At 36.2% G+C, this 19,049-nt stretch overlaps 1 protein-coding gene across 1 annotated transcript in view; it reads left to right on the top strand.

The window, feature by feature from the left end:
- lt (vacuolar protein sorting-associated protein light) overlaps positions 1–19,049 on the top strand; it is a 343,814-nt gene that overhangs the window by 321,421 nt on the left and 3,344 nt on the right. The window contains exon 18 of the mRNA XM_067139250.2: positions 1,964–2,046. Within this exon, the coding sequence (XP_066995351.1) occupies positions 1,964–2,046 (83 nt within the window). The remainder of the gene's footprint in view (positions 1–1,963; positions 2,047–19,049) is intronic.

Below are 19,049 nucleotides of genomic sequence, written 5' to 3'. Positions count from 1 at the left end.
ATCTTCTTTTTTTAGACTATGCGCATGCCTGAGTTTCTCCTTGGGGTTATCGACACCGTTTCTTTGGTCCAGAGGTGTTTCTCTTTGTGCCATACTGATATCTTACATATTTTATCTTTCCTTCTCTGGGTTTTTTCTCCGTGAAGCGTGGGGGCTTTGACGGTCATTGTTAATTGTTGATGAGATGGAGTTGAAATGAGTATGTAAAAGATGGTATTGAACTCGTGGAAAGAACGACCTGTTTGATCTCTGTGTGAAATATTGGAAGTGGCATATTGAATTATGATTCTCAATATAAGTGAGTGAGCTCGTCGTAAGTTTAATTTTACCTGGAGTTTGATAATGCCATGCTCACGCAATAATGCTACGACATCGACTGAACAACGTCTACTCATGTATATGCCTTTTCCTCATATCTTGAATTGATTGCTTTAATTCTTTACCTTTGTTTTACGATATCAATAAACCCTCATTTAAGTTTACTTGAATTTTATTCCTTGTAGTAATAGTCTCTTAGCGTTCTTCATTGGTAATGAGGGTCTTTTCCAGTTCAAGGCTGTGTACTTTGGTCTTTCCTAGTCGCGATCTACGCCTCAGATCTCCCGATATATTCATTCGTGCTTGGTAAGAGTTTGGTAAGGGAGGGGGTGTGGTTCAAGCTTCACACAGTTGGGAATGATGTTATGGTCCCTGCTTCTCAGTAGAAAACACAAAGAAGAAAGAAGAATAGACTTCTTTCTCCTTAATTGAAAGCATCTATGGCAACATTAAAAACCTCTATGGGGAGGATACTTTTAAGAAGGCTTCAAAATTCAGCGAATGTGCAGACAGGTTTACTTTGCTGCAAACACCACTGTGTGCTGAAGAATCATGTCTCTCTTAAGCCCAGATAGTTTCAACCATTTCCTACGCATAGAGTATGTACCTATTACTTCGTTGAATGAGTCCAGATTAATGTTTCAGGTGGTATTCAAAGTGCATTTATCCATAGTAGGTTCATACATGGCAATATTTATTAAAACTTCTTTAGAACAATATCTGAGACTCCAAAAAATCAAGTCTTCATAAAGGATGCCTAGGTGATTACGAAATGAAAATTAAAAAATGGCATGACTCAAGATGAGTTTGAACCCTCAGTTTCAAGCAGCCTATCCAGGCACATCTACAGAGCGTAATTCTGCGCAGCTACTTCCACCATAATAAGTTCAACCTGTATAACTCTGTATTCACGAGAAGAGTGAAATATCTCACTTTGAAAAGTTACTGATGTGTTGCAGCCTTATGGCCCGATTTATGCCTTTATTGAATGCTCTAACAGTAGTAATTACATGGCATAAGCTATCACACCTGCTGTACACCATTTGCGCACAATAGATTATAAAATACTGTGAAAAACACGTTTATATCAATTTCGATGTGATGAGACTATACAAAATGGTGGTGAACTGACATGTCTGTAATTGATCCTAACCTATCACGTTTTCTATGATTTCGTGACCGCCCTTTTCTATCAAAGGAAAATGGCCTCTTGGACCAATCAGGTGTGGAATTCTCTACCGATAACTGTAGGTGCAGCTATGGTTTGTACAGTATTGTAACATTTCGTAAAAATGACTAGAGTATTGGACTCTGCTCTGCATAAAGTGGTACAGTGTTTTTGAGATGAGCCTCACTTACTGCCTTTTGTACCGTTCTTGCATTGTGCGGGGAAGTCTGTATCGTGCTAACTACACATAAAATTGCTGTAGGATAGGACTAAGAAGCATTTAAATCCTAGCTGGTTGCATATTTTCAGGAAAAAATAGGGGCAGCTATACCACCCGGTATACATTTGTATGCATAACTTTGGATGGACTGAGTTTGATGGTGTTTTCTGTGTCATTCCTTGTTAGTCTTTGTAATGATATTATTTTGTATTTTACTGAATTCAGTTCGTTTTTCTTTATCTCTTTTTTTCTTTCAGATCTAAGCCATGCCAGCAGAGTAGTTGTGTTCTATTGCAAGCATGCTTTCCATGAGGATTGTTTACCAACCTTGGATTTCATGGTTAGTATGAATTATTAATAGAGAATACATGCCTGGTTATGTGACCCAACTTACATTATTGTACTCGTCTCTATATTTTTTAAATTAAAAGAATGTACTGCTCCCTGCCATACATTTTAAATTTGCCTGGTATCATCAAGGAGAATAACGGCCAGTTCCTGGTACACCACAGTTACCTGTGTGTTACGTAAAAGCGTTTATGACTTCAACTGCACTGATAACTTTCATGAATTCCGGAAACTTAAATTCATATTTATAAGCTATGACAACAAACCGTATGAGTCAGCATTTTTAGTATCTCTCATTCTCCGAAAGACATCTCTATATTGTACCAGGAAAAGTTGGGATAAGGAGCGTGAGAAAGGTCTCAGGTAGTGATCGATTCTTAGGAGCCGGTACAGAGAAAGGAGTTCACAGAGTGAAATAATAGATGTTATTTTGAAAAATTAAAATTTATTCAAATGACTAGGTGCATAAATAACTTCCTTATTATCTCGCATTGAAACTGAAAATGAATTGGAAATATCTTCCGTCAAGTATATTCTTGAATATTTCAACCAAAATGTTCATTCTGAAAATTCTTACAATAAATGAAATTTGAAAAATGAACTTATTTCTTCATGAAATTCTTAAATATTGTTTCATGAGTCTCTAGAATTTTCTGGAATAAGCACACATAATCTTTATAGATTATTCTCATGTAAGACCTACAGTCTTTTAAAGTTGAGCACTGATAATGCCTACAGTCTTTTTAAGTTAAGGACTTCACAATTTTATTTGAATAACTCTAAGATGAAATTACTTTAAATCACCTAAAATCGGTTTAAATTATCACGTTAAACTAATTGTCACTCGGAAATAAATCGGCACTTGTAATTAGATTAACATTTTAGTTGAAGTAGCACTTGAAAAGAATGACTTGAAAATAATAAGGTGCCTGTTCAAGAAGTTCGTAAATGTCTAGTGCTATGAATAATCACTGCTTTTAATTGTTTGAAAGTTTTAATGCTAAATATCACCTGAATGTTTATCACGCTGGAACTGGGGAATGTGGTTCTACGAACAGCATCTGGAACTCCATCGATGTTGTCAGCACCACGTTGTACCACGTTCCATTTCCCACGTCGAACCACGTTCCATTTCCCACGTCGAACCACGCACCATATCCCACGTTGTACCACGTACCATCTCCCACGTCGAGTCAGATATTAAGTTGATATGAGAATTAAACACTCGGTCAAGATTTCTGGTGTCACTTAATTGTGAAGACACACGAGAAAGTTCAATTGACGATTGATCGTGACTGTTAAAAATAGCACTATCTGGTCAAGTGAAAATTAACAAGTCACTCGTAAACAGTGCTGAGAATTGTACTTTGAATCACAGTCTATTAAGTGAACTTTGAATCACAGACTGTTACGTGCACTTTGAATAACAGTCTATTACGTAACTTCAAAGCAATAATCACACTTAGATATAATTACGGCTTTTGAATGAATTAAACTGCAGTCTGAAATATTTATGATTTTGAAACACACATCACAGTTCGATGTTTCCACAGTTTTAAGTGGTCACACTTCTTGAGTAATACGAGTTTTTGAAAACACTTCGTATAATTCAGACTATTTACACAAGAGAATAATGTTTCTGACATTCAGAACACGTTGTATTGGGTTCAAAATGAAACCTAAAGTTCAAAGCTTATCGGAATGTCAAGTATAAGTTCAGTCCATGTCCTACACACGCAAGATGCATTTAATGTTTCTAGTTATTACTAACACAAATATTAATGGCATATTAAGTGTTATTTTACTTCACTCTGGTTAATATTTCATGGAAATGGCATAGTCCTTAAGGTTCACTAAGTTATTTGGTATCACTGTTCAAATATAAGTAATATTTGGGAAAATTGCCCCCACTCGGTTACGACAAACACTAAGTTCCGAGTTCTAGAAATATTCTAAGTTCTGATAAGTCACAGTCCAATGTCAAACACTCATTCTAGCACACGCTGAAATGTTACTAAGTTTGGAGATATCACCGAAAATAATAGAGTTCAACTTAGTACACTGTATTTTCCAAGTCCGTAACACTCCAAAAATTTTATATAAGTTATCGGAAATATTACATGCCAGATCTTTTCTAAGTCCGTAGCTCTTGAAATTTTACAAGTTCCGTCTTAGTACACGCCGGATTTCTATAAGTCCGTAGCACTGCAGAAATATAAGTTCAACGACTAACTTTGCATAACGCGACCTAGTTCAGGTTCGACGCCTGCACACGGTGACCGTACAATCCGTCATAGTCGAGTTGTAGATAGCAACTGATTATACCCCACATGTTGAGGCTCTTATATACTTGAAACAAGGCTAGTTCTCTGCTTCTCGCGAAAAATGTGTTTCCTTTCCACCTTAATATCTTGGAAATCTGTAGGTCAATTTTCTTCAAACTTTGGCCAGTTTACATTTAAAATACGGGCTTCACGATGATGTACTTCATTAATTCATAACTAAAAGGGTTCAAAACCACACGGCACTTAACACCCTTGAAAGGGCTTTGGCCTGTCCAGCGACCGCTGCTCAGCCCGAAGGCTTGCAGATTACGAGGGGCTGTGTGGTCAGCATGACGCATCCTCTCGGCCGTTATTCTGGGCTTTTGAAGCCGGCGCCGCCATCTCACCGTCAGATAGCTCCTCAATTCTAACCATGTAGGCTGAGTGAACCTCGAACCAGCCCTCAGGTCGAGAGAAAAATCCCTGACCTGGCCGGGAATGGAACCCGGGGCCTCCTGGCGAGAAGCAGGCATGCTATTCCTACACCATGGGACCGGCCTAGAAGGGTTTAGCAGATATAAAAATGTGCCAGCACTTTCTAGGCTGGTGAGCTGGCAGCACGTGGAGATTACGTCATCCGGCCTGATCCCCGGCTGTGACGTAGCGCGCTCTCTCTCTCACTCGCATAGCTTGCAGCTGAGTCTCGAATGTTGGCTTTGCACGCTGACTTTAAGTGCTAGTGCTTTCATATCGCAAATAAATTGCAAATTAAAAATACACTTTGCCAGGCCGTAGGTATTCCTGGTTCAGTATGTATGTTTAAATGAATTTTTAATAATATCTAGTTACTCTTGCTAACAAAAGTACATTTCCTAACAGAAGTTTTCTGTAATGAAAATTGGTTGGTAAACATGTGCACCATTATCTCAATCATAATCCAATTAATAAATCAGTGACTGGTGCTATTTGGTGCGACACAATACAAAAAACGAAATGTCTGAAATTTTTTGCATGTTTAGAATTATCTGTCTTTCAAAAGGAACTTGTTAATAGACCTTTTTTTTAAAAAAAGGAGGTGGTTGAAATTTTGTTCCTTTTTAGTTTCGACTGAGTTAAATTATAACTGTTAGGTTCTTCAATCTGTTGAAACTAATTTGTGAATAAATAAAATTCAGAAAATACCTGAAAAAGAAAATGTATAACAGATTATACCTGGAAAAGAAACTTTTTTGCTATTTGTTTTACGTCGCACCGACACAGATAGGTGTTATGGCGACGTGGGGCGGGAGAGGGCTGGAAGTGGGAAGGAAGCGGTCGTGGCCTTAATTAAGGTACCGCCCCAGCATTTCCCTGGTGTGAAAATGGAAAACAATCTTCAGGGCTGCCGACAGTGGGGTTCGAACCCACTATCTCCCGAATACTGGATACTGTATTAAATAACACTTGTATGTTTTATTATTCATCCACCTATTCAATACAATACAATTTTAAAAGTAGGACATTGTCGTTATCAAAGTTGTTAACATGAAATTAATATATTATATGGTACATGCTTCGCCTATCAATAGTAGGCATCATCAGCCACATTTTTCACCTTACGATAGATCAGGTACCTGATTGGAAATAATTTATGAATGCTGTTAAAAACTATGTCGTTTAAAATGTATTGGAGATTGGTAAACACTATTACAATATAAAATGTAGTATGCTGTTATTTGGCAATATTTGTGATAATATTGGAGTCTAAAAATATGATAATTCTTTGACAATTATGGCATATTAAAAGATATTACACCGAGCTCGATAGCTGCAGTCGCATAAGTGCGGCCAGTATCCAGTATTCGGGAGATAGTAGGTTCGAACCCCGCTGTCGGCAGCCCTGAAAATGGTTTTCCGTGGTTTCCCATTTTCACACCCGGCAAATGCTGGGGCTGTACCTTAATTAAGGCCACGGCCGCTTCCTTCCCACTCCCAGCCCTTCCCTGTCCCATCGTCGCCATAAGACCTATCTGTGTCGGCGCGACGTAAAGCAACTAGCAAAAAAAAAAGATATTACAATAGAGATAAAAAAAACAGAAAACACATTCCATTTAGTTGTCAGATGGCGTATTGTTAAAAACTTAAGGAAAGTTGAGCAATTATATGGTCGTTGGTTCTTGAAGTTATTAAATATTGATTTTCATTTATTTGCTTATAAATATTGGAGAATTTTCATATGGTCTGGTTCCTTTTCAGATAATAGTAGTTGGAAATGTTGGTGCCGTAGGCTATATTAAAGTCTTTGTAAGCGTCATTAGACCATCTTCTTTGATGTGGTAAGAGTTTGTAATGCGTATGGCTCTTTGCTGTTGGGCGTGTTGAGGTGAGCTTATTAGTTGGAAGGGAACGTTGTTGTCATTCGGTGGTTAGCCAAAGATATGATGAGTTCTGTAATTAAAGAGTTAATTTGAAAATTTAATGAATAACCATAATTGGAATTAAGGAGCTGAATAGTGGAAGTTAAATGAAGAGTGTTGACACTTACCCCCTTCGAACGCTGAGATGTTAGCTTACGTTGAGTGTTTTAGAGTAACTGGCAGTCGTCGAGCTCTTACTACGTGTGTTGTATTTGTGAAGTCTTGGTGGAGGGGGTTGAGCTTGGGAAGGCGTGGCTGAGGGCCCATTCGCTGCGCGTGAGGGGGAGTTGTCGGCAGTGAAAGGAGGGGGGGGGGTGGTGTGTGTTGGATTGATTCTGCATATCTAGTTGAAAAACAGCGGCCAGTTTGACCAACATAAGAAAAAATACATATTGAGCATTTGAGTCTATATATACCCGAGCTTGAATAATTATTATTGGTTGAACTAACTGAGTTATGATTAAAAAATAAATTTCGATTTGTATTTTGCGTTGTGTAAGCGATTTTTACCTCATGTTTTCTTAAAGGATTGGTGATTTGGTGGATTTTTGGGTTGGTATATGTGAATTTCGCGAATTTTGGTTTGTTGGGTTTTATTGGAGAAAGGTTTGTGGTTAATTTTAGTTTGACTTTATTAATGATTTTGTTCATCATATCTAGATTGAACTCGTTGAATCTGAGTATTTCTTTTATGAAATCTATTTTTTTTAGATTATTCGGTCAAAGAGGGATTTTTAATGCTCTATATACTGAACTGTAATAAGTGGCTTGTTTATGGGAATTTGGGTGCAGAGATTCGTTTTGTATAGTTATTGGAGTAAATGAAGGCTTGCGGTAAATTTGCAAATCAAATTTGTTCATAACTCGCGTGATTTTGATGTCTAGAAAATGGATTGAATTGTTGTTTTCGTTTTCCTTTGTGAACTTTATATTATCGTCTAAATCGTTTATAAACGTTAGGATGTTATCACTATTGTTAAGTTGTTTATCAATAATTACTAATGTGTCGTCGACATAACGGAGCCATAAACTGAGTCCGTTAATGTTTTTTACTATTTTATTGTGTTCTAGATTGTCAATGTAGATGTCCGCTAAAATGCCGGAGATGGTGTCTCCCATAGCTAAGCGTTCGTGTTTATATATTTTGTGGTTGAAAGTAAAGTAATTATTGTGTAAAACAAAACTTAGTATCTTTATGAATTCGTCTATTTCAATTTTGCCTAATGCGCTGTTTGGAGAGGTTGTTTTTCATTATGGTGGTAGTTTCGTTGACAGGTATATTTGCGTACATATTCGTGATATCAAAGGAACATAAGACGTGATTTGTTTGTAAATTGAATTTGTTTAAAGTTTCGCGAAGTTCGATAGAATTTCTGATGGGATTTGAATTGTGAAATTTAAGACTGCTTCTGTTATTGATTATTGGTCTGATGTGGATGTCTTTCTTGTGTATTTTAGGTAATGATCTTGCTGTGAGTAATGTCGGATTCATAGTGGTCATTTTTGGTAGTCTTGTTCATTTAGTAGAAATGTTGAATTCTTAAGGAGTGTTATTAGATTGCGTTGTGTTTTTACTATGGGATCTTTATTGATAAATGTGTAGGTTTTATCGGAGAAAAACTCTTCTGTTTTTTGATGTAGTCTTGTTTATTCTTTAAAACTGTTGTATTGCCCTTATCAGCCTTTGTTACTATGACGTTATTGTAGTTAATTTTAGTTTTTAGTTTTGTTTTGAAAGGTTACAATTATTGTTAGTTATGTCATTAACGAGAGTAGGTATTCTCTTTTTTATTTCGTATTTAACATCGCTTTGTATCTCTATGGGAATCTGTTCGTTAATAGTAGATTCGGTCTCGGCGATAGTGGTAATTCCATCTTCGACCTTTTGTGGATTAGGCCAGTTGTATTTGATGCCTTTATTAAGGAGATTCATTTCATTATCTGAGAAAACTTATTATTCAGAAGGAATGGTTTTTGTAATAGAATTGAAATCGGTTGATAAAGAGGACTTTTATTATCTCTTACGTCATTTACGTTCTTGTCTTTGTTACAAATCCCTCTTTCACCGAATAATCTAAAAAAGAATTAGATTTCATAAAAGAAATAGCCAGATTCAACGGGTTCAATCTAGATATGATCAGCAAAATCATTAATAAAGTCAGACTAAAATTAACCACAAACCTTTCTCCAATAAAACCCAACAAACCAAAATTCGCGAAATTCACATATACCAACCCAAAAATCCATCAAATCACCAATCCTTTAAGAAAACATGAGGTAAAAATCGCTTACACAACGCAAAATACAAATCGAAATTTATTTTTTAATCATAACTCAGTCAGTTCAACCAATAATAAATATTCAAGCTCGGGTATATATAGACTCAAATGCTCAATATGTATTTTTCTTATGTTGGTCAAACTGGCCGCTGTTTTTCAACTAGATATGCAGAACATTATAACGACCAAAAACATAATAAATTCTCTGCGATGAGTAACCACATGAAAGAAACAGGTCACAAATTTACTACAATAGATCAGGATTTACAAATTTTACAAAGAATTGAAAAAGTAAGCTCATGACAGAATACGAAAACTTATACATCTTCTTAGATCAACACTTTAACAAAGGCAAAAACTTAAATGACGTAATAGATAACAAAAGTCCTCTTTATGAACAGATTTCAATTCTATTACAAAAACCATTACTTCTGAATAGTAAGTTTTGCAAAATATTTAGCACCAAATCAGTAAACACACCCACCAATCCAACACACACACCACCCCCGTCCCCTCCTTCCACTGCCGACAACTACCCCTCACGCGCAGCGAATGGACCCTCAGCCTCGCCTTCCCAAGCTCAACCCCCTCCGCCAAGACTTCACAAATACAACACACGTAGTAAGAGCTCGACGACTGCCAGTTACTCTAAAACACTCAACGTAAGCTAACATCTCAGCGGTCGAAGGGGGTAAGTGTCAACACTCTTCATTTAACTTTCACTATTCAGCTCCTTAATTCCAATTATGGTTATTCATTAAATTTTCAAATTAACTCTTTAATTACAGAACTCATCATATCTTTGGCTAACCACCGAATGACAACAACGTTCCCTTCCAACTAATAAGCTCACCTCAACACGCCCAACAGCAAAGAGCCATACCCACTACAAACTCTTACCACATCAAAGAAGATGGTCTAATGACGCTTACAAAGACTTTAATATAGCCTACGCCACCAACATTTCCAACTACTATTATCTGAAAAGGAACCAGACCATATGAAAATTCTCCAATATTTATAAGCAAATAAATCAAAATCAGTATTTAATAACTTCAAGAACCAACGACCATATAATTGCTCAACTTTCCTTAAGTTTTTAACAATACGCCATCTGACAACTAAATGGAATGTGTTTTCTGTTTTTTATCTCTATTGTAATATCTTTTAATATGTCATAATCGTCAAAGAATTATCACGTTTTTAGACTCCAATATTATCACAAATATTGTCAAATAACAGCATACTACATTTTATATTGTAATAGTGTTTACCAATCTCCAATACATGTTAAACGACATAGTTTTTAACAGCATTCATAAATTATTTCCAATCAGGTACCTGATCTATCGTAAGGTGAAAAATGTGGCTGATGATGCCTACTATTGATAGGCGAAGCATGTACCATATAATTAATATATTAATTTCATGTTAACAACTTTGATAGGGAAAATGTCCTAATTTCTAAAATTGTATTGTATTAAATAGGTGGATGAATAATAAAACATACAAGTGTTATTTAATACAAATATTTTCAATACGGACCCAAAAATGAATTTTGTCACATGTAATACTGGATACTGACCGCACATACTTAAATTAGGATTACATATTTCTATCTTAAAGGAACACAATCAGGTTCAATGAAATTCCACACTTTCTTTAATATCTTTTTAACTGATTTATATTATTGAGAAGTGTAAAACCATTTATGTTAAAACCTGTGTTCACTCTAACAATAATTGTTTGAAGGTGTCATCGTAATCTGCTTCCATTTCCACGACATATACTTTTTCCTTCTATCTGCAAGTTGTGTAATGCAGCAGCTGCCGCTATTGCTGTTAAAGTTGTTTGTAATTTGGTCCAAAATCCCAGGGACAGGGAACCTTCTCTTGAGAACACCAAAACACCGTTCAGTGCAATTTCTTATTTGTATATGTGCCGAATTGATCTGTCTTGCACATTACTTTGAATGTTTAGAATCAAAGAATGAATTGAAGATTGTACTGTTATGAGTTGAGCCTGGCTGGCTTGCAACAATATCCGTGATGCAAAGATATTTATCGCAGGCTGCTTGAACATTATAGGAAAAGTGGGATTTTCTATTTCTGTACCATTCAGCAATTTCACCATCCAGAGACTGAATCTTCATGTGTGTCCCCTCACTGCATTCTATTACAGATGGTAACCTAGCGATAGCATGGAAGGTCCTTTTTATTTCTGCAATGTGTGTCATGTTGATGTATGTCTGTTAATGTAATCACCTAGTAAAATTTTGAATGCTCCTGTTGCCAGAAACCTTAGGGTAATCAGAATTTGGTTTAGTGAACTTACAGATTAGTTTCGATGTGTTTCAGGTCTAATAATTTGGATCAATTTGATTGACTAACCTCATTCATCACTGTCTATTTTATTAACCTGTACCTCATCTGAAATTCGGTTTCATTTAAGTGTTTGAATGGATTTTTCTGTCCCGAAACATACTTTGCAATAGTACAGCACCCAAAACAGCCAAATATCTTTTCTGATGACACAAAATATGAAAATGACGAAGATGAAGATGAAAATTCAGTTGAGTTTATAAAAACTAGTATTGTAATATCACCTACTATAAGCATAGGATATGCACTGTAACGTAAAAAAGCACACTAAAACTACATTGTAAATAAACGTATACCAGTATTATATAAATGTATTTTAATTAGTTCACTTATTAATAGTTATCAAACTGTCAGACCTTGTACAAAACAGTAATGAAGTGTCACAGCATATTGATATTTGTTGGAATTAGTTCTGATATAGAGGTAACTACAACACTAGCTGCAGTCACCAGTAGTTGCACAGATAACTGTGAAGAAGTCGATAACTGTTTTCTCGGAAGCTCATTTAGACTGTGCAGACAATAAATGTGTTCCACCTATTAATACTTATTTATTGTAAATGGATTTACATTAGTACCGGTTTCGGCCTTCCATGGCCATCATCAGCTAGTACATAAGTATGAAAATAAAATATATTGTAGTAATGTTTGTCTATGTGAGGTATTTCTGGAGAAATTTCGGTGTTAAGTTGTTTGAAAGGCATTCCTTCAAAAAGGCATTGCTTTTGGTTGCGTTCATTAGTTTAATTTTCAGGTTTTGGTATTTGAATGCGTTACGTTTTTCCTGGTTGGCTTCCGTATGATTATTTATAAGTTTCATTTTCCGTATTGATTGGATTCACTGTACAGACAAGAAATGTGTTTCACCTATCAATACCTATTTATTGTAAATGGATTTAAAATCAATACGGAATATGTATTCTGCACAAGTTTAGCCTCAAAATCTATGTAGTCGAAAGCTGTAGAATACTCTAATGTTCGTATATTAGGTGTACTATGCTATAATTTGGTATATATTGTATCAGGAAAAGTCATTGGAAAAGGAGCATGAGAATGGTCTTAGGGAGTGTTCAGTTCTTAGGAGTCAGTACAGAGAAAGGAGTTCACAGTGCGAAATAATAGATGTTATTTTCAAAAGATTAAGTTTATTTAACTTGTATGAGCCATAAATAACTCCTTTAATGCTTCGCATTCGAAATGAGAAATTAACGTTAACGTTCTTTTCTTGGATTTACTGTTGCATGTTTTAAGCAATGTTATGAATCCTAGTAGGTGTTTGCAACAAATTAAAATTGGAAATAAATGAATCTTCTTCATTAACTTCATAGAATTCGTGAAATAAATATCACTTCATAATTTCCTAAATTCCTTCTGAAAATAATCACTTGAAATTCCTAAAGTCTTTCTAGAAATATCGCTTTAAATTCCTAAAGTGTCTCTAGAATTATCATTTTAAATTCCTAAAGTCTTTCTAGCATTAGCACTTGAAGAACTGTTACATTCATTCGGAACAGTACTTTAACCCTAACCATAATATTAGTGAAGACAATGAAAAATCTAATATTCTATTTGTTATAATCATTCCTATATGCACAAAGTAGAAACAGAAAAAAGACACGTCAAGTCCACCAATCATTTCAAGCCTACCTACCTGCCCCCCACCAGCCCCTCCTCATACATCCCTCCTCCAACCCCTGCCATCATAAACTATACTCCTGCTCCCTCTTAACAGACAATCTGGTGTTGGTGTCCATATCAGATGCACGCAACTTACGAAGAACACAGGGGCGTGTCTCATGTAGCTACTGTACATAGATTTATCTCGATCTTCTAGCTTCCTCTCTTTTCTCAATAACGTACTTCAAATTATTTTCTTTTAAGACATTCACTTCAAACCAAATTAAACAATAGATCACTACATCTGACGAATAGGAATACCTATTTAAAATTACGAATTTTCCCCTCCAAACTACATAAAGTCATTACCCATATTTAAGTGAACAAACAAATTATAAATCAAGTTGCTCGTCTATACAGATAAGGATGCCAAGTGCCAGATCAACTCAAACATTTGACTGCTATAGGAGCGACAACATAGTACAGCGTCAAACACAGCAGTTTTGATGTGTCATTTAGCTTCAAGTTTGGATGTGTTGTTTGGACTTCATCAATGTTCTAAATTAAGATCGTAAATTGTAGCATACCAAAGTATTTAATTTATTATTGGTTATATGTGTGCATATGTCTTACAATTGTAGCGTGGCTAAAGATGACCCAGTCAAAACTAGTCCCAGTTTCATAAGACGATATACAAGCTTATGGTATTGAATAGGTGGACCCTTCTCTACCCTTTGAGAGTAGGTCTCCCTTAATCATCATAAGACCTTTCTCTGTCGGTGCAACATAAAACAAATTATATAAACAAAAAAGTTTTAAAAATATGGACAAAGAAGTTATCAAGGTCACATGTCTAAGGTATCAGTAAAGCAGCAGTATATTTTACAGTAGGTAGCTTATTATTTACTAATTCATAATTTTGGCATTACGATGTGCCATATAACACTAAAGCCAATATTTGCATCATTTTACTTACTGTATATCAAGCCAAGAAAAGCTTTATTATCTATTGTACCAGGAAAGAAAAGTATCTAGCCGCAGATACTAGCTTGAAGAGCATGGAATATTTCTAAGAGGGTGGCATGTAAGCATTGGAGTTGGTACAGAGAGGGGTATTACGTCAATGAATTTATATTCTTTTGAAAATCTGGTTTTCTTGCTCATTTGAAACAAATTCATATCACCTTTTACACAAGTTGAGTTGATGCGTTGTAGCAAGCTGGAACCTCCGGACTCCGGGATGATTACTGGGCTCGGTCTGGTCAGGGACCATGCCCGTCCTTGATGCGAAGTTCTCAATGTTCTAGAATTTAGTACAGTTTAGTACGTGTATTGATTGGGTGAACTAAATCCTAACATTGTTTCTTAGTTCTAGAATTTCTCGAATTTCTGGAGGATCTGAAAGTTCTCGAACTTCTAGGTGCACACGTTGTGGGGTTCGATCTCACACGTGAATACTGAGAGGTGAGGCATGACGAGCACGCAACTCACTTTTATCACTGTCAAATAAATAAATTAATTAATTAATTATAAGTGGGATACGTGAAATGTTAATGAAACTGACACTTGAATCTTTGACTCAAACACCTCGTTGAATCACACATGTCAATGGTTCATGAAATTGACACTCGAAAATAAAACAATTAAACTGAGTAACTGATCACATGTTGCATGTCAGCCGTATAGATACTTGGGAAAATTATGTACAAATTTACAATGTCAAGTTCGCGACGTAAGTCCGCTGATATTGGCACAACAGTCTGAAAAATTCTATTAGATTGCTAACTTGTATTATCACTGTTCCTAACTGACTGGCTTTGTCAATTTTATGATTGCAACACATCGTTGAACGTAATTTGTACAGTTCATGCAAGTTCAGGACATATTAGCATGTTTGTTATAAATTAAACAATTTTAAATGCACTCGGAGAATGTTCTACACTGTCTGTAAATAATTAGTGCACTCAGAGACTGTTCAACACTGTCTATAAATAATCATTAAAGTTTAACTATACTTGAAGAATGTTTAACACTGTCTGTGAATAATTTTTACGAAGTAGAATCTATAAGTTTAAATACGTCACTGAAAATTCTATGTTCTCTCGGAACATAATGAGAAGACAGCACAAGTTCAAATATGGCATTAATATTCTATGTTCCCACAGTTTGTTACAAAAACAAGTTCAAATGTATCACTCGGAAATATTCTATGTTCTCACAGTTTGTCATGAAAACACACGTTCATTATGACACTTGGAAATATTACAACACTTGGAGAAATTGTCACATTTCGAAACAATTCTGTTCCTTTGGAACGCCACTGTTAGTAAAGAAAACAAAAATCCTAATATGGCACTTGAAGAGAAATACTATGTTCCACTTCCACTGGAACTGAGCACTAGAGTCAGAGTATCGTCCTACCGAAATGCAGAGTCCCGACCGGACATAGGTTCGGTCTGCCGCACTTGTAGAGCTCCACCTGTCACCCGTATCGCAGAGACGGTGAAGTATTACTGCCTGTCTGTAGCCTAGATTGCCTTGCTTTTATACCTGGAGGTGATGAAGCATCTCGAAACATGGACATATTCCACCTCTATAACACCTAAAGTACACGGTAGATTTGCTCAAGAATTTGATGTTTTGTAGCAGTTACTATGGCCTCAACGTTTGTGGTGCAAAAATAATTATATCTTAACTCCAAGTAGACTTTACAGATGGATCGGAACATCACCATATATGTCATGCTCACTGTGTGAAGCTGGCCCGAGGCGGCCAAGTCACTGCTGTGTACGTCAGCGTAGTTCGGTGTGCTTGCCTGTCCTTCATCTCGCGCAAAATTTTAACTTTCATACTTCGAACTTGCCTTCACGTAGCGTTATTTCCAGTACACTATTAAACAGCAAAACGATTAATGCTTGAAAATTATCATGTATATCAGTTCATTCTTGCTTTTTACATAGTTTTTCAGCCACCATTCCTTTGAGTTATGGTTTTTCTGCATAGATTAGGACTCTCTTTAATTCATCATCTGGATTTTATTTCTTTAGTTATAATCCTTTTTCTACCGCCTTTCCCACATATATCCCACGATATGTGTCACATATAGGGACTCGGCCCTGTTTTACTGCTGGATACCCTTCCTGATACCAGTCCTCTGTGGAGGGATGTATTTTACTATTGTAGTGTAATGTGTTGCATGTGTATGTATATGAAGATGAGTATTGGGACGAACACAAACACCCTGTTACCGAATCTAAAGAATTAACCATATGTGATTAAAATCCCTGATACGGCCTGGGTTGGAACCTGGGGCCCTCGGAACTAAAGGCCTTGACTGTGACCATTCAGCTAAGAAGCTGGACTTTCTTTAATCATAATTATGTTATTCTAATTTTTTCAAGCCCAATAGTTATTTCACTGAGTCTTGCAGACTGAGGGCTTTAATGAAGATATGTGTTGATTGTGATTTTTATTTTTTTAATTTACTTTTAGCATCGTAATTAAATAAATTATCAGACGTGTAAATTTCCGTTAGTTAAAGATACTGTTGTAAACTTTTTTGTTGATAATAATAAATAAAATCATGAATAAAAATATATAAATAAAATTACTCAAAAACTTAATAAAATTAATAAGCATAATTAACCGAAATGTCCGTGGTATGGGCGCCAGAGTTCCCCAGAATGGATCCCTCGAATTTAGATAAGAGCATGATAAACTTTATATCCCAGGGCGTGTACATAATGCTGCGTACTGGTACATCTGCTGCAGGCCTTACCTAACCTCCTGAAAACGACTAATTAGGTAGGAACTGCACTTAGGTTCATCAATAACACTGATTCTAAAATAGCTAACTATATTCTTAACAAATTCCGTGCATGAGCACCTCATCAACATACAACATTATACATATAATACACACATAAAATATTGCTGGAAGACTCCATATTTACAACAACAATAATAACGAAAATCGTGGGAAAACGCAAGCGAGAACTAAGCTACCATTTGTAGATAGTCCGATGAACAATGTACATGTATGAAGATAAATACCCTTCACTGTCTCTATGTTAATTCGACTTACCGATTCTCATAATCGGCAGTTATCACATCACACAGATACTGTACCTTGTACTACTGTGTTCACATATTTTAACACTTGTTGTAAAGATATATACACACGTCTGTCGATCCTCAACATAAATTATGGAAAGTCTGAGATAGCTTTCACCAACATATAATGCTAGGCCGCCACAAGTGCTACCATACTTAATGCGCAAGCACTCTCCACAATCAGCCACTTTCCACGAACATAACAAGACTACGCTCCACGAACGTTTGAAGTCCAGTCCATTGCAGCCGTGTCACTCCAGTACCGTGTATCAGCACCACTTCCTTCCCGTACAGTGTGTCAGTTGTCGTTCCTTCATACAGTGTTACTGCTTGTAGTTGTAGTAGTTGTCTTCCTTCTCGTTCCTTTACAATCACCCTTACAATCACCCTTACAATGTACCAGGTTGCCGCCGTATGATCAACCTTTATAGACATCAACATCCCGCTCCTCTCAGATGATACGTCTGGATTGGTGCTTGCCAGCCAATCATGGGTGGTCCTCTTCTCAAGCCCAAGCCCTGAACTACTTCTTCCTCCCAAGACAATAACAAACTCTGGGGTATATTCCATGAGTCACCAAATTTTCCTAATACAACAACAAGCTCATCTCATCAGGCTGGGATATATACATGACTCGTGAATTTCCCGACACAAGTACATCACAACAAACACTGGGGTAGCCATATGACTCATTCAAATTACCAGAGTTATTAAAGCAATGTTTTCCCACTCGTGCAAAACAAATTACTCATACCTACATATGTGGATATCTTCCAGCTTACCAATATAAATGGCAAAATATATAAATGAAATACTGATAATAATAATAATAATAAATCGAATACTGACAATAATATCTCTAACTTCTACATATAATTCGGGGGTTTGATATATGTACTATCACACTGTGGCCACTTTTTTATTAATATATCATACCTTTGATCTGTTTGCATCAACCTCTAGACTTTTTTAGAAGAACTGTCACCCTATAATCTCACTAAATTTTAATTCAGTTGGTTAGGGACACTAATGAATAGGGCCCGGATTTTGATGACATCATCTTTTAACTGATGCATTGTACACATTGATAACTTACATTAAAGGTCTGAATTCCCCGTTTACGGTTGGTCAAATGAAGGTAGTCGTGCAATTAAGTCCTACTCCGCTAGACTGAGTCACGTATGCAGTCGCTAAGATATTTTTTGCGAACATGGAAGGGCAGTCCAAAGACAGGGTGAATGCAAAACTTGAGAGGAAAGAACATGGATTACTAAAGTAAGAAAGGATTAAGAGCAAAGTGAGGGAATACTTTTGCTAGTAACAACTTTGAATGATGCACATGTAGATAATGTGCCATCTAGATGTTGTGCTTCCTTATTGACGTTTGCATATGTCACATATCAAAGCACACATGTAAGTGCGGTCTAGTACAGTGCGTCCATCAAATACAATATCACACAATATCAAACTAAACTTTACACAGAACGACATCAAAACATTTGCAACAGATCTTTGTCCCTTTATGGTTGTTTTGGGAACAGGGCTCAATGTTAGAAACGAGTTTATGTTGGCTCAGACTATGGATGAATGAACATTGCCAATATTCCTCCTATAACAATTTATTTATTGAAAGATCACCTTTCTGATGATGATCCTCCAGTATGGTGGAAAAATAACAGCACAGAATATCAAAGACTCACTATGCTAGCGAAGAAAGCATTGTCTATTCGAGCCTCCAATGCAGCAAGTGAAAGAAATTTAAATTCCAGTGGTAACCATATTAGTGACAAAAATAGCTCGCTTAAACCAAATAGAGTAAATGATGCTCTTTTGATTCATTCTGTACTAGAAAAAACAGAAAACAATAATGGTGACTGTTTGTGATGATGTAAAAAGGCAGTACAAGTTAATGTTCTTTGTCTACTAAAGTGACAGGCTGATCTCAC

The sequence above is a fragment of the Anabrus simplex genome, chromosome 2 (assembly GCF_040414725.1).
Source record: "Anabrus simplex isolate iqAnaSimp1 chromosome 2, ASM4041472v1, whole genome shotgun sequence".
NCBI classification, from domain to species: Eukaryota; Metazoa; Arthropoda; class Insecta; order Orthoptera; family Tettigoniidae; genus Anabrus; species Anabrus simplex.
The sequence above is the reverse complement of the archived record's forward strand: the minus strand, read 5'-3'. Positions and strand labels throughout refer to the sequence as shown.